The sequence below is a fragment of the Fringilla coelebs genome (assembly GCF_963513975.1).
Source record: "Fringilla coelebs genome assembly, chromosome: 13".
Lineage (NCBI taxonomy): Eukaryota > Metazoa > Chordata > Aves > Passeriformes > Fringillidae > Fringilla > Fringilla coelebs.
In genome coordinates, this window is record NC_140039.1 from 15,915,247 (window position 1) to 15,933,777 (window position 18,531).

Genomic DNA, 18,531 nt, shown 5'->3' on the forward strand with positions numbered 1-18,531 from the left:
TGTTAAATGAAAGGTAAATGGCCATAATTGACACCGCTTAGGAGAAACAAACACATTAAATCTGATATTTCAGTGCAGACATAAACACACTTAAAACTTGGCGAAAAAGCCTTTTTAGAGATAAATCAAAAATGCTTTGCTCCAGGGAAAGTGGGTTCTTAACAATCTAGAAAAGAACTAACCACCCTCTGAATACAAAACATCCAAAGAGAAAAAAAAAACTAGGATTGGAGCACCAGCACAACCAGTGTCCAACTGAGATTGATTTTTAACCATTCCTGTATTTTTTTTATCTTCATTTCCTCAGTAATTCCTTTTCCAGAAGGCAAAAACCCCCAACACCTACCTAAAGGTATGTGCAATGGGTTCTGTGCTTGTATAGTGACACAAGGATGCACTTTTATGGGAGAACCTTGCCTTATTTCACATGCAGATTTTTGCTGGTTTATTCAGGAGAAAAAACACAGCAGCTTTGGGATTAACATTCTGAGACAATTACACCTTCAGAAAGTTAGCAGTTTTTATGGATAATATCAAAGTGGAAACTGATCATGGTTCCTATTTGCAACAGTGGCACTGGAGATAGGGAAGGTCACATGGAGTTTTCATGCCAAATTTATACCCTGATCTACTGTGTATTCAGAGCACCAAACTTGTGTCTGTTTCATGCTCTTAAGGGGAAGTTCAGCACCTAAATCCAGATTGGCTCCAAGGCATGAAACCTCTGGCAAAGCCCTGAGGGTGTCCCTGCAAGGGACCCAGAACCAGCACTCCCAACCTGTGACAGCCCCAACTCTTCACCTGTCACAGGCAAAAAAAAAATGCTGCCAGCACCAGTGAGGCTCAGAGATCCATGCCACAGCATCTGACAGGGCTTTAAAAAGCCCAATTTGACATTGTAGCATAAGTGTTTCTACCCCTTTACTTCCTCCCCAAGCAAGATGCTGGCTGGCTGAGCACATCCTGCATCATGAACCTGAGGAGCTACTCCTGGAAAAGCCTGTTCTTAGCCTTCTCATTAGCATACAAATATTCCCTAATTGCCTGGTCATGAGAGATTACCTTAGACCATAAATCACCTCATCCTCCTATTAACTTGGGTTTCTTTCTCTAGTTGCGTAAAATTAATATCCATGATGCAGTGGAAAGCTGAGAATTTTAAACCACTTACTTTTACCAATTAGTATTAGTGTATTTTAATGCAATTGACAGACCATTACATGATTATGTTTACAATTATTAGTAAAAACTGCTTTCAGGAGTAGTCACTTAAATAAGGTGCAAATTGGATACCACAAGACTGTCTAATGGCCTTGCATTTCATTTTAGTCTGGCTCCTGTATAAAACTGAGGTTTCAGTCCTGAAGGTAATAAAGCTAATAATATTGACTTAATTTCCAGTATGGGAGCAGGGCTGTGGATTTCACAGGCTGGATGCTCCTATCCTCAGGTAAAGAGCCCAGACCTTGGTAACTGAACCTCCATGGTGAACAAGCACTCAAGTCCCTCACCCACACAATGGCAAACACTCCTATCCTGTGAATCCAAAGGTAAGGACTGAAAAAAAATTAATACAAGTCTGAAAACAATCATAGATTATTATTGGGTTTATTGTCCTTTTAATTAGTGGACATTAATTAACAGCATGCTGTCCTAGTCCTAACACTGGCATGTGTGCCTGTAGCAATGTGAATGGTTTGTCTTTCAGGGAACTGGAATACCCCAAGAATGGGTGTTTTGTACCTAAATTTGGAAGACAGAATGCAAGGGAACACGATGTTTTACAAGTTAACAGTTCATTTAGTCTGAGATTTTCAATAATTCCTCTGATTAGCATGCTAATGAGGTAGAGGGAAAAGCAAAGTTCAGAGTTAAAAATGTGATGCAGCAGATTCAAGGTGATGACAAAGACATTATTTTCAGGAAAGCAAGGATTCAAGGTATGCTTACAGCAAGCAAGAAGTTTAATAACTCAAAATACTTTTTCATTTCCAGCAGCCTCTGCTCTATGCATCACTATCTGACTTTTTAACAAGAGAAAATCAAGCAATGAGTTTATTTCTCAAAACTAAGGAAGATTTTACTTGAGTTATGATATCTAAATTACATTAAAAACATGAAAAAGAATAGATTTTCTTTAATATTATATACTAATGGTGTTTCTAGCAAAAACCTAAAATTTTGGAATTTGAAAACAAAGAATTTGCTTTCAGATAGACACTAAAAGCAAGCTGCCTAGTTTTCAGCTGGTACAAATCTGTGCTGCTCCACTGCTGTCCATGAAGCTGCACTGTTTTACACCAGGATCTGGCCCAAACCTTTACCCTGAATAATTCATGAGGACAGAAGTGATTGGAAAACCAGGCTCTAACCAATTTGATGGAGGAAGAATACCAAAAGGTGCAAAAGGGTACACAAGATGTCTCACCTGGCCCCAATCTCCTGCTTTCCACTTCGGACATCTGCCCCCTCTGCATTTCTTTTGCACGTTGGGCTTAGCAAGGTGTTTACAATTCTCTTCTTCTACATGCCTCCCTTCCTTTGACAAACAGTACACACTGCGGTGCTTTTGGCCCCTTCCACAGGAGACAGAACACTGTAAATATAAAGTAATAACAGATCAGCTTGCACACTCATACAGGGGCCACGGCTACCCAGGGCATTTTATTTTAGCTGGACCAAAAAGCACCTCCCCAAGTCCCCAGCAGGCTACAGAAAACTTGAGGGGAGTGCAGGCACTTAATATTGTATGATACTCTTGGTCAAAGCCCCCAGAAATGCCAGTATCAAAACAGAGAAAACAGCTGACATTCAGCAGGGATAACAGCCTGGATTCCTGGCATTGCTCCAGTCCTTTCAAAGGAGCAGAGTCATCTTACAGGGATCAAGGCAGGAGCCCTCAGTATCTACTTAGAAGAACTTGAAAGGAACCATTTCCATTTACCTTGGTACAAAGGGATGTCAAATATTGGTAAATCAGGAGGGTAAAGTGTGCTCTGCACCTTCACAGAGGGAAATAACTGCACAAAGGACAAGGCAGAAAAGTGCAGCGTTTTCTTGTCCTTGGTACAAAAGCTTGTGTTTGTTTTATCAGTGTAGTCTGACTTTTCTTTTTTTCTTCACTAAACAGACTGAAACCAGGACATGTTCATCCTTAAGATTTATGCATTTTGAAAACAACTCAGAAGGTGGCAAGAAGGCAGAGCCTGGAGAATCAAAGCAAAAAGCAAACCAGCAGGTATGTTAGCTGCAAGCTTTGTAGTGAAGCAACTAATTTCAACCTCCCTCTGCAGGTTCACTGAACTTTTTCAAATGTGACCACTTCTGGCATGCAAACCCCAAGCAACTTCACTTTGATTTCAGATTAGTCTCCTCCAAAGATTTAGGAATCAAAGGGGTTTGGAATCACGACACGAATTTAATATGACAGTTTCATGTAGAACAAGCCTCTTACTCAGCATGATGCATCCAGAGACTCAGCTTCCATTTCTTCATTACATGCCACACCATAAGCATACTGGTTTAATCCTTGAGGGCAAACACACTGTTCTAACCATCTCTCCATATAAAATATTCTGCTTTCTTTTCAGAATGGAGAAAACATGCAGAAATGAGGCTTCAACCTTCATGTTGGAGTCACTCCATCAGTATATTTCCCAAGAAATATATTACAGCTTAAGCTCTTTCCAGCCTATAAATACATTTGAAACCTAAAAATTTATATATATAGCAGCTCTGGAAGATCCACTAGAATAGAAATTGGCATATACATTGACACCTGTGAATATTTCATATTACAGCCCTACTTACAGCTCATTCAGCCCACAAAGAATCAGCAAGAGAGCAGTTTCTAAATGGAAAAGTTCAGACCAATGTGGAGAGAAATGGATGCAGCTCCAAAAACCAGATATTGATGCTTAAAAGGCTGTATAAACAATGTTCTGAAAAAGGCTGTTTTCCTGCTGCAAGAGTGTTACAGATTGACAAAAGATCACTGAGGTCCTGTTGATCAACAGCTTTAAGAGCCATTAATGATGCTCCTCTGAGAGGCTGAGCAGGGAGACCTGGCTCAGTTTTCCTGAGCCCAGATCAAGATAGGCAAAAAAGAAATGTTGTCCCTTACAATAAAATAAAACTTCCATGAGTTACCCAGATCCATAAACTTCACTTCTTTTCATTAGCATCAACAGAAGAAAGATCAAGCTAATGTCACTCTATTTTTATAAGCCTTCAAATTTCATCAAAGTTAATTTTTTCATTCTCTCTACTTCTCTCCCCAGGCAACGAAAGTCAGGTGCAAGACAGAAATGTCACATCCTACAAAACCCAGTTTTAAACCTCTAGTAGTTTCATCCACTTACTGTCTTTGGACTAAACACCAACACTGATGCTTAAACAAAAATTCAAGTGCTCCTAGGTAGACAGTATTCATGCAGGTTATGCCACTGCACTGTGACAGCCAAAGTTAAAGAGTGAATTTACAGCTTAGATCAGGACTCTCTCATGTCCCACATCCTGAGCTGATACAGCCCAGAGCATCCTTAATTTAAAAAACACATGGGATGCCACTTACTTATCCTAAAGTAAGACTAACCACACTGTGCAACAATGCAAGCACTTTTCTGGGGACCTGAAGCTGGTTAATAAATACTTGATCTCACAAAAAATTTGGTCCTAGTCATTTCCAAAGTTATTACTCCCCTACAAAATGCTTAACTTTGGCGTGGAGCCTGATTCTGACATTTATCTTGTGATCCCATGATCAAACAAGTCTGCGTGCAAACCTCGGTGCACTCAGAGGTTGAGGCATAATTTGCTTAATTTTTTTAATACTTAAATGTAATTCCCAAGATGCTGGAATGAATCATTTCTATGTCTGCCTTTAATATAAATCAAATTTAGGCAGCTGTGCATTTTCAGATCTAAACCACCCGTTTGCTTTCATGCACATTTGAGTTATGATCTCATTTGCACTGACAGAAAAGAAAGGTTGAATAATCTAATTTAACCAAGTATCAGAGACTGAAAATTCCTTTGCAAAGAGTCTACTTAATAACTGCCATCTAATTCATCTCAGGTATTCAACTTTTATCTGGCACATAGATTTTAAGCATATGTGAGCCACATGCAAAGCATAATTTAATAGTGGGCTGCATCTCAACACCATGTGAGTCTGGGAAGTTCTACACCCAACTACCACCATCAGCCTCATCATTTATTTTGGACCCTGGATAAGCTTTGCATTTCATTAACAGGATTTTTCATGGCTGCAAATGCTGCCTGCTTGTGGTACCTACCAATAACAGCACCACGATGAGGTAAGCTTTCACCTTGCCTTTGACCTTGCCTTCCTCAAAACATCTGGCAAAATCACTGCCTTCACATTCCTCTTTTTCTTGAACTTTTTCCCCACACCCCCCTTAGAAAATGCTTCCAAGTACTGGGGGCAGATGGTGGCTCTCTGGAATAACAGCCTCACCTTATCCAAGGTTTTCTGAGTCAACAGAAAAGCCTCCACCGGTTTTAAGCACCTCTGGGCCAGCCCTGAAGGTGTAGCCAGGTACTGTATGGAATTTTTTCACTAATCAGCTTCCTAGAGTCGAGGATCACATGCACTTGGGCATGCCTGTGGTCAGCTTGCCTCTGCCTCCACTTAAGTGTGGGAAAACGCTGCCCTGAAAGGCTGTTTACAACCTGTGATTGAGGCACAACAGCAAATAGCACCCCTGGATGAACCTGGGAGGACAGCCAGGCATGGAGGAGGGTGTGAAAACAACAAATGGTTATGTTTCTGTAAAAAACCACCAGAAAGTTTGTGGTGCATAAAATAATAGAGAAACAGTATTTTGAAAAATCAGCTATAGCCATCACTCTAAAACTCTAGCAAACCTTCCCCTTGTTATTATCTTTATTATCTCCTAAACCTACCAGAGTTGCACCTGGCACTTTACAGGGAGAACAATAACAAAAGAACTTTCCTAAGAGCATTAGGATCAAAGCACTTAGCACAGATTTAAGGGCTTTATGTTTATTGCATGATTAGTGTTAACCTGCCAAGAACTGGAGATTGGCATGCTGCTGATATTTTCAAATAAATATATTGCCTAGTTTAAATAAATTCAAGGAAAAAGGTCTAAATAAATACAGCAGAAATATTTCCATATCAACTGTTTCCATAAAGGTCAGAACACGATGCTAAACATCTGCAATGCCTTGCTCTGCTTGTGTTTTTGTTTCCACAAAAAATTTGTTTTCTGTTTCAGAGTTTAGGAGATGATCATTCTGTTTTACCAAGTGTGCGCAAATTGCTTTAAAGTAACTCTTTCTGCATTTCCTGATCTCATCGTTTGGGAGATGAGGGTACATCTTGTTCATTAAGACCTCCCTAAAACAGAAAGGCTGGTACTGGATGCATAGGGCTGGCAGCAGAAAAAACCCCAGAACATGTTCAAAATCTCTTAAAAATCTGTACAAAATTTCTGGTGAATTTCTGGGAGTGTGGTCAGTCCAGCACCAAGAGGACTCAAGAGCCCCGGGCACAAATGAACAGATCTCAGCAAGAACAAGGCACCACAGAGCAGTCAAGGAGAAATGGAATGACTGCTCCTTGTGCACTGAAGGGGCAGCTCCACAAAGGGCAGAAGGGCACATCCCAAGCAAGAACCTGGGAACACTCTCCCTCAGAAGTGAAAAGTTGCAGAAAATGCTGTCAGACCACTTTTCAGACCCACCGTGCATCAGCCGACAACGATTTGGGAGGTATTTAAGACAATGAATGCAAGCTGTGGTGATCACCCAATGAATTCCCAAAGATAGGAATGATAGCTCAGAAAGGGCAGGGCTGGGAAGGATTAGACTGAAATGGTTTTATCAGATTCTGCCAGGAGCAACTTTTTGGAGGAAATTAAAATCAATCCTTGTAGATTTAGACTGCCCCACATTAAGGATTTTATAGAAAGTCAGCAGCTGTAAGTAAGCCCCGGTTCAGCCTTTCCAACAATCTGAGACAAAACGTGTTGGACGAAATAAAGCAGAAAAGCCACAGAGCCCTGCAATGCTTTACACCCATTTTCCAAGAGGGCTGTGTTCCTGGATGCCAGCAAACTTCCCCAACTATGAGCAAACCCAACAATGAACCCTCCTAGCTACCTTTCAGCAGCCTATTAGTCTGTATCACCTTTTACTACCACTAACACTGCTGCTGTCAGATACTGAAACCATATCCCGGTGACTTCTGTACCTCTGAAGTCCCTGAGCACAAAGGACATCAACAGACACATCACCAAGGAAAGCCTGGATCCTTCCTCACCAGCTGAACTTTCACCAGGAATCTTAAAATGTTGGAACCTTTGTAAGGTGTTCAGCAACGGGGGCTCTGTGGCTTCCAAACCAAATCAGCTTCACAACAGCAAGGTATTTCAGCAGGTAATTCCCTTGGCTTCAGTGGGACAGGCTGAAAGCAAGGCTGCAGCACTTCAGGAGATGTTTAGGAAATGTTTATTGCTGCTCTGAAGCCCTGTTTCTCCTACCAATGTGTTTTATCACGGTTTTTGCCCATCTGCATTGGCACGGTGAAAAATCCCTAAAATTGGGTGGGGATACATGCAGGGCAGGAGTCACCCAGCTTGGCCTTCCTTTCCTCACAAACTAAGGAGCCATGACTTAAAACACATGGGTGCTGAGTGTGTATGGCCATGGTGATTTTAGCTGGTGCATGGCAAAAAAATACATGTGATTCTTGTACATTTAAAAGGAAGAGGGATCTCTACATTTAAGGGAGGGCAAATGGAGCAGAGAACTGAACAAAACACACCAAAGCACTGCACTGCAGTTCTGAAAGAGGCTTTAGAAATGTTTCATCCAAATGGACTCCTCAGAGAAATGGGGTGATTGAAAAAAAAAAGGCACAAACATTATGGATTTTGGAATGGATAGTCTGAATGTGTTTGTGAGCATTGTGCAGAGCCCCCGTGGAAGTGTTCTGAGGAGCCCTCTTAGAGCTGGAGCACAGCCCCCAGTCTGAACAGGAGCAGGTTTTGCCCCAGTATTCCCAAGGAGCCCTCATTGCCCATGGGCAAGAGGGAACTTCCATGCTGCCTGCCCTGTCTCTGCAGTGCCCACAAGGTCTCCATCCTCCAGAGCCTCTGGTCTTGGCTTGGAGCAGAGGCACAGATCTTCCCAAGTCATTATTGCAAAAGGGAGAAATCTTCTAAAAAAATCACTAAATCTTCACCTTCCCACCACCAAACTCATCTGCAGGGACTGGTGAGTGGCCTCAGATGATGTCTTATAACACATTAAAAAAAAAAACAGAAAAAAAAGAGGAAAATTTATCAGAGAAAAGGGTCTAATTTAATCTGCTGCTGCAGGGGAAGAAAGAGCTGGTGTGTCTGGAGCCCATTGCTCCAGCACAAATTGCCCAGAGGAAAGGATGCTCTTGGGTTCTTTAACTCCTGCAAGATTTAAGGCCTGAGTGCCAAAGTCAATACAATAATTTCCCCAAGCTGGGAAACCTCACAAGATATATGGCAAGAAAGAGGTAACTGCAGCAGGAGAAGCCATGCATCTCCTCTTCTGCAGCATCCACCCAGTAAGCAGCACCTTCTCCCCCTCTGTTCCCTGCCCTGTTACACCACAAAGCACTTCACCAGGCACAGAAACTAGCAGGGCTGTGGGCACACAGAGCTCTCCTAAGAGCTGTGTCCCTGTCCTGCTCCACACTATTTCTATTTACCTTGAACAACAAACAAAAGCCCCTGCAGGTCTCTCCAGGGAGGGAGGCAGGAGATGGCATTTCCTCAAATTAGGAGGAGATGTGTGAGCTACCTAAGGACACCACTACAGTGGGAGGTGGAAGGTGCTGATGAAACCTATTTTCCATGCTGTGGAAAGAGTACCAATTGAAGCAGCAAGGTGCCTCAGCTAACTGACACTTCATATTTCCAGTGAACAGTGGTACTACAATGCCATTAAGATATTCTGTTCCAGAATAGGATTTCTCTGTGTTGGATGGAGTAAAAGACAAAGTAAAGAGCTCTCCAAGAAATGTCAGCCCTGTTTCACAGGTGTGCATCACACTGGGGGGTTGTAGGAGCCCTGGGCTGCTGCTTGCTCCCCCATTTTATACAGAGTAATCTTGGCTTAATGCACTAGGGATAAATATTGTCAACCTGTACATGGTCTTGGGCATCAGACAGATTTTCATCCATGCTGCTGGCTCACTCACCTCCCCAGTGAGCTAGTAAAATTAAAATATGAATAGAGCTTTAAGTGTCTTTGGAACAGGACTGACTACACCATTTTTTTCTTAATAACTGCACAAATCAGTCACTGGGAAAGTTAGAAGCACAGTAAATCTCTTTGTGCTTAATGTCCCTCATTGTTATACATCCTTGTTTCTAAATCCCTAGGATCTGAGCAGCAGCAATGATTGCAGTGTGGAGTATAGAGTGTGACTCTGGAAAATGGGCAAAACTGCAGGCAGACTCCCAAAACTCAGCTTCAGGGATCTGCCTGAAGATGCAGCATTTCACAGCTCACCCCTGGAAGTGTGTTACTGCTTCAATGTGTCCCTTGCAGTCTAATGCATTCCTGTACTCAGAGCCAGTGCTTTGGGAGACAAATATTTCCAGCAATTGCCCTTTTAGTTATTGCTTTATTTCTCCTGTGTGGGCCTGTGCAGATGTGCAGGAGATCTGCAGCCAGGGATGGGCCACCCATAACACAAGGCCTGAAGCCAGTCATTGCTGAACAGCAGCCTCACCACTTCTTGGTTGAGTTTAGACCTAGAAAATGACTTATTTCTTTGAGAAAATGTGTAAGGGAGAAGGTGTAAAAAGGCAACCACAGAGGCATGCCAAATGCAGCCAAACAGCCACTGCAGTATGGGAAGAAAGAGACTGCTCTGAGTGAGAAAGGAGGAACTGGGGGAGAAGATGCACTGTCTGGGGGCAAAGGGATGAGAAGATTTTTAAAGATACCTAAATATAACCTTTGTGAGTCTAACCACTGGTCCAGCTCCAGTCTGTGCTGGCAGTGGCAACAGGAGAGGTTGCTAAAGGACAGCAGATGAGACCCTCTGCAGCTCCTTTCCCTGGACCTTCCCCTGCATTTAGTCACTGGATCAGGAAGGTCAGGAGGGACATTGCTGACCAGTCCTTTTACTTCTCCATCACACTAAAAGGCCATGAGGGGTGTAAAGACCAATGGGGGCTTGCAAGGGGGAGAGGGGACTGTAAGAGCTGAGCTTTAAGTTGCAGGAAATCAACTTCTGTGAGGAGTTGATCCAGGAATCACTGAAGTGCTGGCTACAGTGTTAAGCACACAGTGCCCCAGGGGGGTCCCTCACCTGCAGGGTGTAGCTGATGGGCTTCCATGGTTGTTTTCCTGCTAATGGAGCATCAGCACCAGCAAAGAGGAACAGAGAACTGATTACAAAAGCATACCTATACAGTTCTCCTTATTTAAATAGAAACAGAAGGAATAATGAAAGATGGTGATAATAGGAAAAAAATAAAAATGGAAAGGAAAACAAAAATTGGAGATTTTAGGGTAAAAAGAAATGAAAAAAATTGATGTGACTCTACTGGGCTGCTGGGTACCACTGGCTTTGCCCACCTGTGACTGCCTTGGAGCCACCAGCTGTGAGCACTGAGGTGAGGAGAGAGATGCATGAGCATCCATCACCACTGCCTCAGAGGAGCAACAGGCTGAGACTCTTCAAACAAAACCCCAAGAACAGCTCAGCAATGCTGCTGTCACAGCAAATTCATTTTCTGCAGAGGGGAAGAAGGGAACAGCAGAGTTATATACACTTGCAACCAAATCTGTCCCTGGCTATCACTTCTGCCTTAGCAAGACCTGACATCCTGCCTGCTATGAACATTATCAGAACAATGACACAGAGAATATTGCTGTTGAGCAGCCTATTTTCAGCCAGCTGCACGGGGAAGGCATTTTGCAAACAACATGTTGGGGCTTTGACAGAATTAAATACACATAACCCAAAGTTTCCACTGACACCAACTTTAAGATTAAAATTCCAGAGTGCCAGCTGACTCACACAGATGTTGGCCAGGAAATTCTTCCACTTCCCACCCAGTTCCAAGCTCCTTTGCTGCTCTATGCTCTTTGCTGCTTTGTGCAAAGCCATCAATGCCACCAGCTTCCTGCCAAGGGAAACCAATGCTGTCCTAGCCCAAACCTGAACTCACATCCACAATAAGAGAGTTTGGAACTTAGCTGGTTAATGTTCTAATTACTTGACAGCAAGCTTATGATTCTTTATTAGAGCAAAAGGCCCTCAAAGACACTGATACCAGCGCCTCTGCCTACAGGATACAGAGCTGGGAAGCACTGAGAGCTGCACAACCACTGCTCCAGCAGCCTTAAATTCAGATATCCAAGATTGACAAGTACCTGACAAGGCAGACTACTTTTAAAATTATAATACTTTTTTGGCAAAAGAAACCAAACAAACCCCAAATAAATCTAAACCTCACCCACCCTTTTTCCAGAGTTTAAAGTCGAATGATCACTGGCCTGTGCAGTGAAGCCCAAATGAGTCACCCAACTGAAGCAGGGTGCTGTAAGATAGAATTGTTTTTACCTTATCTGTGACCATTTCCTAACTTGGAAAGAATGAGAAGCCCACAACAAGTTAATTCAGCATTATTCCTAAATTTTATCAGGATACAGTTGGATATTAAGGCAAACTCAGAATATCAGAGATCATTGCACGAGCAAATCTGCTCCAAGACAGGGGCTTTAAGGGAGGTTATGCATATATTTTATATATGTGGTATAAATATTGGTATATTTATTAAAACCAAACCTTGGGTTTTAAGTGAAGCAATGGGTAATTCTCATTGTGAACATCTTAATTCTGGAGAACATGGCAAGATTTCCTCTCGGGATTCAAGAGTGTGTATGGAGATCTGCATTCATAACATAAAGCATTCAGAGGAGAAAAAACACTCTCTGTATTCTGGTGACAGTCAGTGCACGTTTTCTACAGCATGGTTTTAATAAGAAGGTCAGGTCTATCACATGGTGTACAATTCTGCAATGGGTAAATACATGTTCTTAAATAAGCAAGGGAATAAAAGTGTCACCTCCTCTTAGTCCTCTTTGAACATACATTAAAATGACAAGACATCTCACCAGTCTCTTGTTGTAAAATTATCATTGACACATACAATCTGTTTATCCATTTAATTAGCTCTTCCAAACCTGGATTTAACCAGCCAGATAAAGATCACTTGTTTACTGTATAAAATCCCAGTGGAATTTTGCCCGAGGACTGCGGGGTGGGTGCTTCAGACTCTCTCTGCTTTAATTTGTCCGTATTTTATAGTACTAATTTCACTGAAACTTGAGTAATGCTAAGCCAGTCAGATGATTGCAAGAAATTAGTTATCCAAACTTTGTAATTTATACACCTTTAACTGTGTTTGCTTAATCATTGAGAATGACAATTTCTGTTGGAGAACAAAGCAAGTAAAAGAAAAGCCAGATAAAAGATGGAACATTGCAGAACCATTTCAGAAAATTTAGCAAAAGTTACCAAAACTAAGTATATGATCCGAATTTAGCAAAAGACTCAAGAAATCATTATACAAATTCATTTATGATTGCATTCTACTTATCTTTAATTTTCACTGTTCAACATTAACATTAAACATTGTAAATGTATGCAATATTAATATAAAATTAAATAACAGTATTGGAAAAATAAATACACTTTTACATAAATACATAAATCCATACTGCTGAAAAGTTTCAGCTAATACTATACTCTTGTTTCAAAAGTGACCAAAAAAATATGGTAGTGACACTCCATCCCAACAGATGAAGTATGTACAGCTACAGAATGATGTTTACAACTGATGACAGAGCTAAATCAAATCCAGGTGATACCACACTAAAAGAGACGAATTTGGCCGTTACTACCTACAGTAGTAGCACGAGGTAGACATACACGTGGAGTGTTCTGCTGGAGGGACACCAAGCCCTGGGGACCCCAGAGATACTTCTCAGTCTTCAAACAGCTCTGGGTCCCCTATGTCAGAGCCCAAGGACACCTCAATAAATTAGACTGAAAAACCAAATCAGTTCATGGCAATGACGGGGGCTCAGCCCTGCAGCCCCTTCCCCAGGGCTGTGACCCTGTGCCAGCTGGGAGGAGACACTGCAGGCAGGACAGGGTGTCCCTGCCCTCCACCTGTCTGCCAGATGTCCCACCTGCTCCCAGGAGAGCAAGGACAACCCACTGAGACTAACACAACAGAGTGGAGCCAAGGGAACTTTTCCTGGGTGAAAAGAAAACCACCAGACTAGAGGACTGCACCCTGTGTTTCCAATACTGAGAAGAAGGTGCAGCCCTGGAGCTTGTTCCTCAACAGCCACAAAGAATGAAACACAACTCCATCCACATCTTTGGCTCTTGAAAATGGTCCAGCACGGGTAAAACAAAGTTGGAGGCACCTCCCAGCTGGCAAATCCTGCAGGGCAGGGCAGCCAGCACCACTACCTCTGCTTACCTCACCTTGCTCTTCCTTAGCACCAGGCAGGTTGATGGACAAGGGGTACATTAGCACCTCAAATGAAATATTTCATAGCACTGTTTCTTGTACTGGTGAAGCACCGGATACACACCAGTTCAGCAGTTTTATGGCTACTGCAGAACTCACTGAGGTATGATAAAAATATTGAAGAGTGTTACTGAAGGCATCCGTGTTACTGAAAGCACCCACAGGAGGAGAGCAGGTTTTGGCAAGATGACTTTCCAAACTATGACAATTGAGGAAGTCCAATACATTAAAAAACAGGCCTCTTTTTTCTTTTCCTATAAAGTGCTTTTGAATCATATTTTTTTTAAAATTGTCTTCAAATGCTTTTATAACAAAATACACAATAAAGGTTTACATCTGTTTGAAGGCCACTCCAAAATGGACAGGTCTGTGGTTTTCCAGGGCTCCAGAAGCACCTCAGGTGGCACTTGCTTTGGTACAGGTTCACAGAAAAGGTTGCTGCTCTGGACAGGGAGAATTGCAGAGGTGTGGCACCCAAAATAGCACCCCAACCCTGTGGTTCAGGGCCGCTCTGCCCTCACAAGAGCATCTCTGTAGCAGACTCCTCCAGCAGCAAAGGAGCAAAGTAAGACACCTCTGCTCCAAATACTATTTTGATATTGGGAAACTGCCAGGGTTTTAAGCCTTCCAACACCTGGCTGATCATTTCCTGGCTTAGTGATAGAGCAGCAGCTGGAGACCAAGCTCGACAATCACTCTCCAGAACCAGAGAGAGATGCACGAGAATAGCCTTTGCACTGTACATGACAGTCTTATTATATACACAGGAACAGGAATAGAGCACAAGTGTGAATGCCCACGTTTCTATGTAGGTCTGTGTGTGGGCATGTGCCCACCTGCACACACATCTATACACACTTACACATGCCTGGGAATTGATGCCATTTAGCACATTCTCCCCACTTCCTTTGCCTTTGGCAGAGAACACACCACTGCTAAGCCAGTAGGTGCCCAGTGCAGTATTACCATTAAAGAGCAGAACAATTTAACTTCAGTGGAGATGTACTGCTTAAATTCCAGGTTTAAATCCATATGCAAAAACTTAGCCAGAACCAAGATTCATAATGTACAGCACTTGCACAGTGTAATAAAATGGACAATGGTTGCTACTTAGCAGAAAGTGCCTTTTAAATTAAAGGACCAGAGCTCCCCTAATGTAAGCCCTTCCTGAATAGGTGTTATTCTGAATATATTGTAAATAATCCTCTGTAAGTGCAGTTTTAAGACATGAAGCATTAGCACCTTGGCTTGAAGCAAATTAAATGTTGTTAGGGGATACCTACAAAATAGTTCATAAAGAGAAAGAGTTTATGGTCGTACCGAGCTCCAAGGACCAGCACTCCAGGCAGCATCTCTAGGACAGTCCTGCACATTGCACTGCTCTCTGTCTGGTGGCTTGTCAAGGATTTCACAGCTCAGATCCGTAAACCTTTCTCCATTAGGGCGCTGGCACACCACCAGCCGTGTCCTTGTCCCTGCTCCACATGGTTTTGTGCACTGCAAGTCAGCAGAGGACAGAGCAATCACCGTTGGGACAGCAAAAATACTGCTCACCTGCTGCCCAAAGCACTAGCACCTCAATAAAACAATGGTAATTTCTGTTCCAAACTCGCCCACTCCAGCCAAATCCCTCTCATGAGCCTCAGCAGCCTCAGCTTCTCTTCCCCTAAAGCTGTTCATGCTGCTCCACCATGATATTGCCTGACTCAATGTGATAGTGGAGGTTTACATCTCCAATTGCTCATCTCACTGCTTCAAAAGGAAGCAGTGCTTTTATTAAAAAAAAAAAAGGCCTTCAGTTAAACTAGGCTTCTCTTAAAAAAAAATCTTCATTTTTGTAAACTTGCTTTTGCTTGGTAAGAAAGTTTTCCCATGACAAATGGAAATGAAAACACCACCCAACAATTGCTTGGGTTCACTCATTTATCGGAGGCTGCCCTTCAAGTTCCAATCCTTCTAATAAATGTCACCACAATACCCCTCTCTTCTCCCATTTTTCAGCCACCTGCTAATCAAACTCTTGCCCTGGGCAGGGAGCCCAGATGGATGGTGCACTCACCTCTCCCCAGTTGCCATAGGCCCACTGAGGGCAGGGGCCAGATTCGCACGATCTCTGCTCCATGGGTTTGCTTTTCTCATCGCAGTTATTTGCAGTGTATCCATTTTCATCCTGGCACACCACGACTCGCCGCTGGAACCCCCCTGCACACGTGCTAGAGCACTGGAAGACACAATTGCCCACAGCTTCATTGAGTCCAGGAATAGGCTTGCATTCCCAGCTCCCCAGTGCCTTGCACCATGGGAGTGCACTGCTAGAAGTTTAATACATCTAACAGGCATTATAAAACTTCAAAACCCAGCTATTGCTAATAGCAGTGCAATGACTTAGGTGCTGACCAAGCAAAGAAAGTAAACACCAGCCTAGTTTTAAGCAGGTGAGTAATCCCTGCTGCAGTGTCTGCCATCCCATTTGTGCTTAATTCTCTTTAGAGACCTCCACGATAAAGCATTGCATACTGTTTGCAGCGAGAGGAACTGGCATCGAGGTTCTGCTGTGCTTTGGCAACAACCCTGCACAGCTGTAAATGCCCCAGGAGACCCCAAGAAGCAGAGGCCAGCCTTTGCCTCATGGAAAATGATGCTGTCAGCTTTCTGCCTAGACTGCCTTGGAGATACGAGGTATGAGAGGCTGACAAGTGATGCCTGAGCCCTTCTGCAACACTTGCTTGTGTGAGCAGAGAGCAGACAGTGCAGAGAAAGGTCCCTCTTTCTTTTCCCTTTGTGCTGACTTTAAGAAAATACGGAGTAGCTTGGGAAAGAAACAGAACCCAACAAAACCCAGGAATAAGAGAATCATGGCACTTACAGCACCCCAGGGGCCAATCCTCCACTGATTGCCTCCTGGTATATGTGCACGGTTTCGGTTCGGGCTGCCCCCAGGGTGCGGCTTGAGGCGATGGTCCGGATAGAGGAAAGGGGGAATGGGCCTGCCGTAGTCATGGCTGTTTGGATGACAAGGGGACATGGAGCACTCTTGCTCGGTGGCAGGGAGGTCCTCTGGGTCACACTCGCTCCTATCCACCAGCTGGTCACTGTAATTGACGCAGATCACTTGTCGCGTTGCCTTACCTTGACCGCAAGTCACAGAGCACTGCATTACAGTGGGAAAAGGAGACACGGTCACATTTCCAGTCTTGAAAACCAGCTCTTGCTAATAATGAACAGCAGAAAACCCAAATAACCTCACTTATAAAAGGACAAGCACAACAGATTAATGAAGCATGTTTCCAGCAATGAGGTCTCCTGCAAGAGACAGCGTGATGCTTACAGAGCTCCACTCCAAGGCCTTCCACTGCCCACACGGTGTCACGGTGCACATTTCTGTGGCTGATGGCTTTGGGAGGTGGAAACAAGCTGACTCATCGGCCACGGAGCCCTGGTCATCCCGGCAGCTGACATATCTCATCCGGGTTCCCTTCCCACACGTTGCGGAGCACTAGGGAAGAGCAAGGAGCACTCCACTAGGAAGTTGCCTGACATACATTGCAAGGCCTTTGTAATGAAAAGCTGGGCATATGCACTTAAAAATATCATATTGTCTTCTGTAAAATAACCCTGAAAGTATTGTGATGTGTGCTTACCGGTGTCCAGGATCCAAATCTCCACTGTGTCCTGTGAATGCCTGACATGGCTCTATTGGCTTCAGGGCTATTTGGATGGGAAGGACATGCAGCTATTTCACAGTCCTGTACAGGAAATACATGGGGGAAAAGCAGGATATAAAGAATTTGCAGATGTTTTGATTAAACCACCTCTTCTTCAATGTAATTATGAAGAACATGCAACGTATTGAAACTCTGTGACCTGCACACACTGTGCAGGCAGCTTCCTCCCTGAACCCCCTTGGTGAATCAGCAAAACTCTGCATCATTTCCTGGGGCCTTCATATGGAGTACTCTATATGGACTTTTGACTTACAATAGGGATCCCCATAACCATGTGCCATCTCCATGCATTAAAACCAGATGTTTTTGAGGCAAAAGATGAAAGTTCATTAAACGTTCTGGCATGAACACACATCTGCTAAACAGCAACTTTATCTCCCTTCAAAGCTCCCTTCCTTCAGTGTGAGACCTGCAGCTCACACAATAAAGGTTATGCTGCTGATTGCAGCCCTTTGATTCCCTGCAGCCCACCAGACCACCTATATCCATGTGCTGATCTCCACCACACACCAAGCAACGTGACGTCTTGGGGACAGACGTGTCATTTGCTCAGTCTTTGTACAATGCCTCACAGGAGGGCTCTGGTCCTGTCTGGACCTCCCAGGAGGTCTGGTGCCAGAAACTACGAACATCCATGACTTTACTCCATTGAGTAGTCCTTGCCAAAAAGGAAATTAAGAGTGATTGTCCCTGTGAGGGGGAGAGCAGCTTCTGACAAATGGCAAACCAAATTTCTGTTTTGCTGTGATTTCACTTATGCTGGAGGCAAGCATGCCAAATGATGGCTGATGATAGGTGGGTTTGTTACCCCTTACTGTAGTGCAACTGGTCTCCATACATGAGAAAAACAGCTTTTTCCCAAATGTGTGGCCTTGGTTAAACTCTGAGTTCATGAAAGACTGAAGCTGCACAGGGCATGAGCACTACAGTTCTCCTAGATGACAGATAGATGGTAATGCTCTGCTTTATCCAGCTCATCAGACACCTTGGACATATCTTCTGATTGAAATGGGAATTTACATGTTTGCTTCCAAGTACACAGCACAGAAAGCCTCTTCAGCAAATTTGCAAAGGGTGTGCAACATTTCTCAATTTATCTGGCCAGGAAGGACATGTCTGGAACTACAGCTGTCACAAACATTGTCACATGCAGCAGACAAGAAACTATGGCCTCTCACCATCATTTGTGGTGAGGGGCACCAGCAATAGTCCTG

The 18,531-nt window shown here is 43.4% G+C and overlaps 1 protein-coding gene across 6 annotated transcripts in view; it reads right to left on the bottom strand.

Moving 5' to 3' along the window:
* Positions 1–18,531, bottom strand: part of ADAMTS9 (ADAM metallopeptidase with thrombospondin type 1 motif 9) — a 65,329-nt gene that overhangs the window by 20,012 nt on the left and 26,786 nt on the right. For all 6 annotated transcript variants that reach the window (XR_014616490.1, XM_084214596.1, XM_084214597.1 and 3 more), the window contains 6 exons: positions 17,234–17,338; positions 16,921–17,088; positions 16,459–16,743; positions 15,652–15,813; positions 14,913–15,089; positions 2,429–2,596 (listed from right to left, as the gene is read on the bottom strand). Coding sequence is in view for 5 of the 6 variants with exons in the window: in XM_084214596.1 (XP_084070722.1) it covers positions 2,429–2,596; positions 14,913–15,089; positions 15,652–15,813; positions 16,459–16,743; positions 16,921–17,088; positions 17,234–17,338 (1,065 nt within the window). In the remaining variant the exon portion in view is untranslated. The remainder of the gene's footprint in view (positions 1–2,428; positions 2,597–14,912; positions 15,090–15,651; positions 15,814–16,458; positions 16,744–16,920; positions 17,089–17,233; positions 17,339–18,531) is intronic.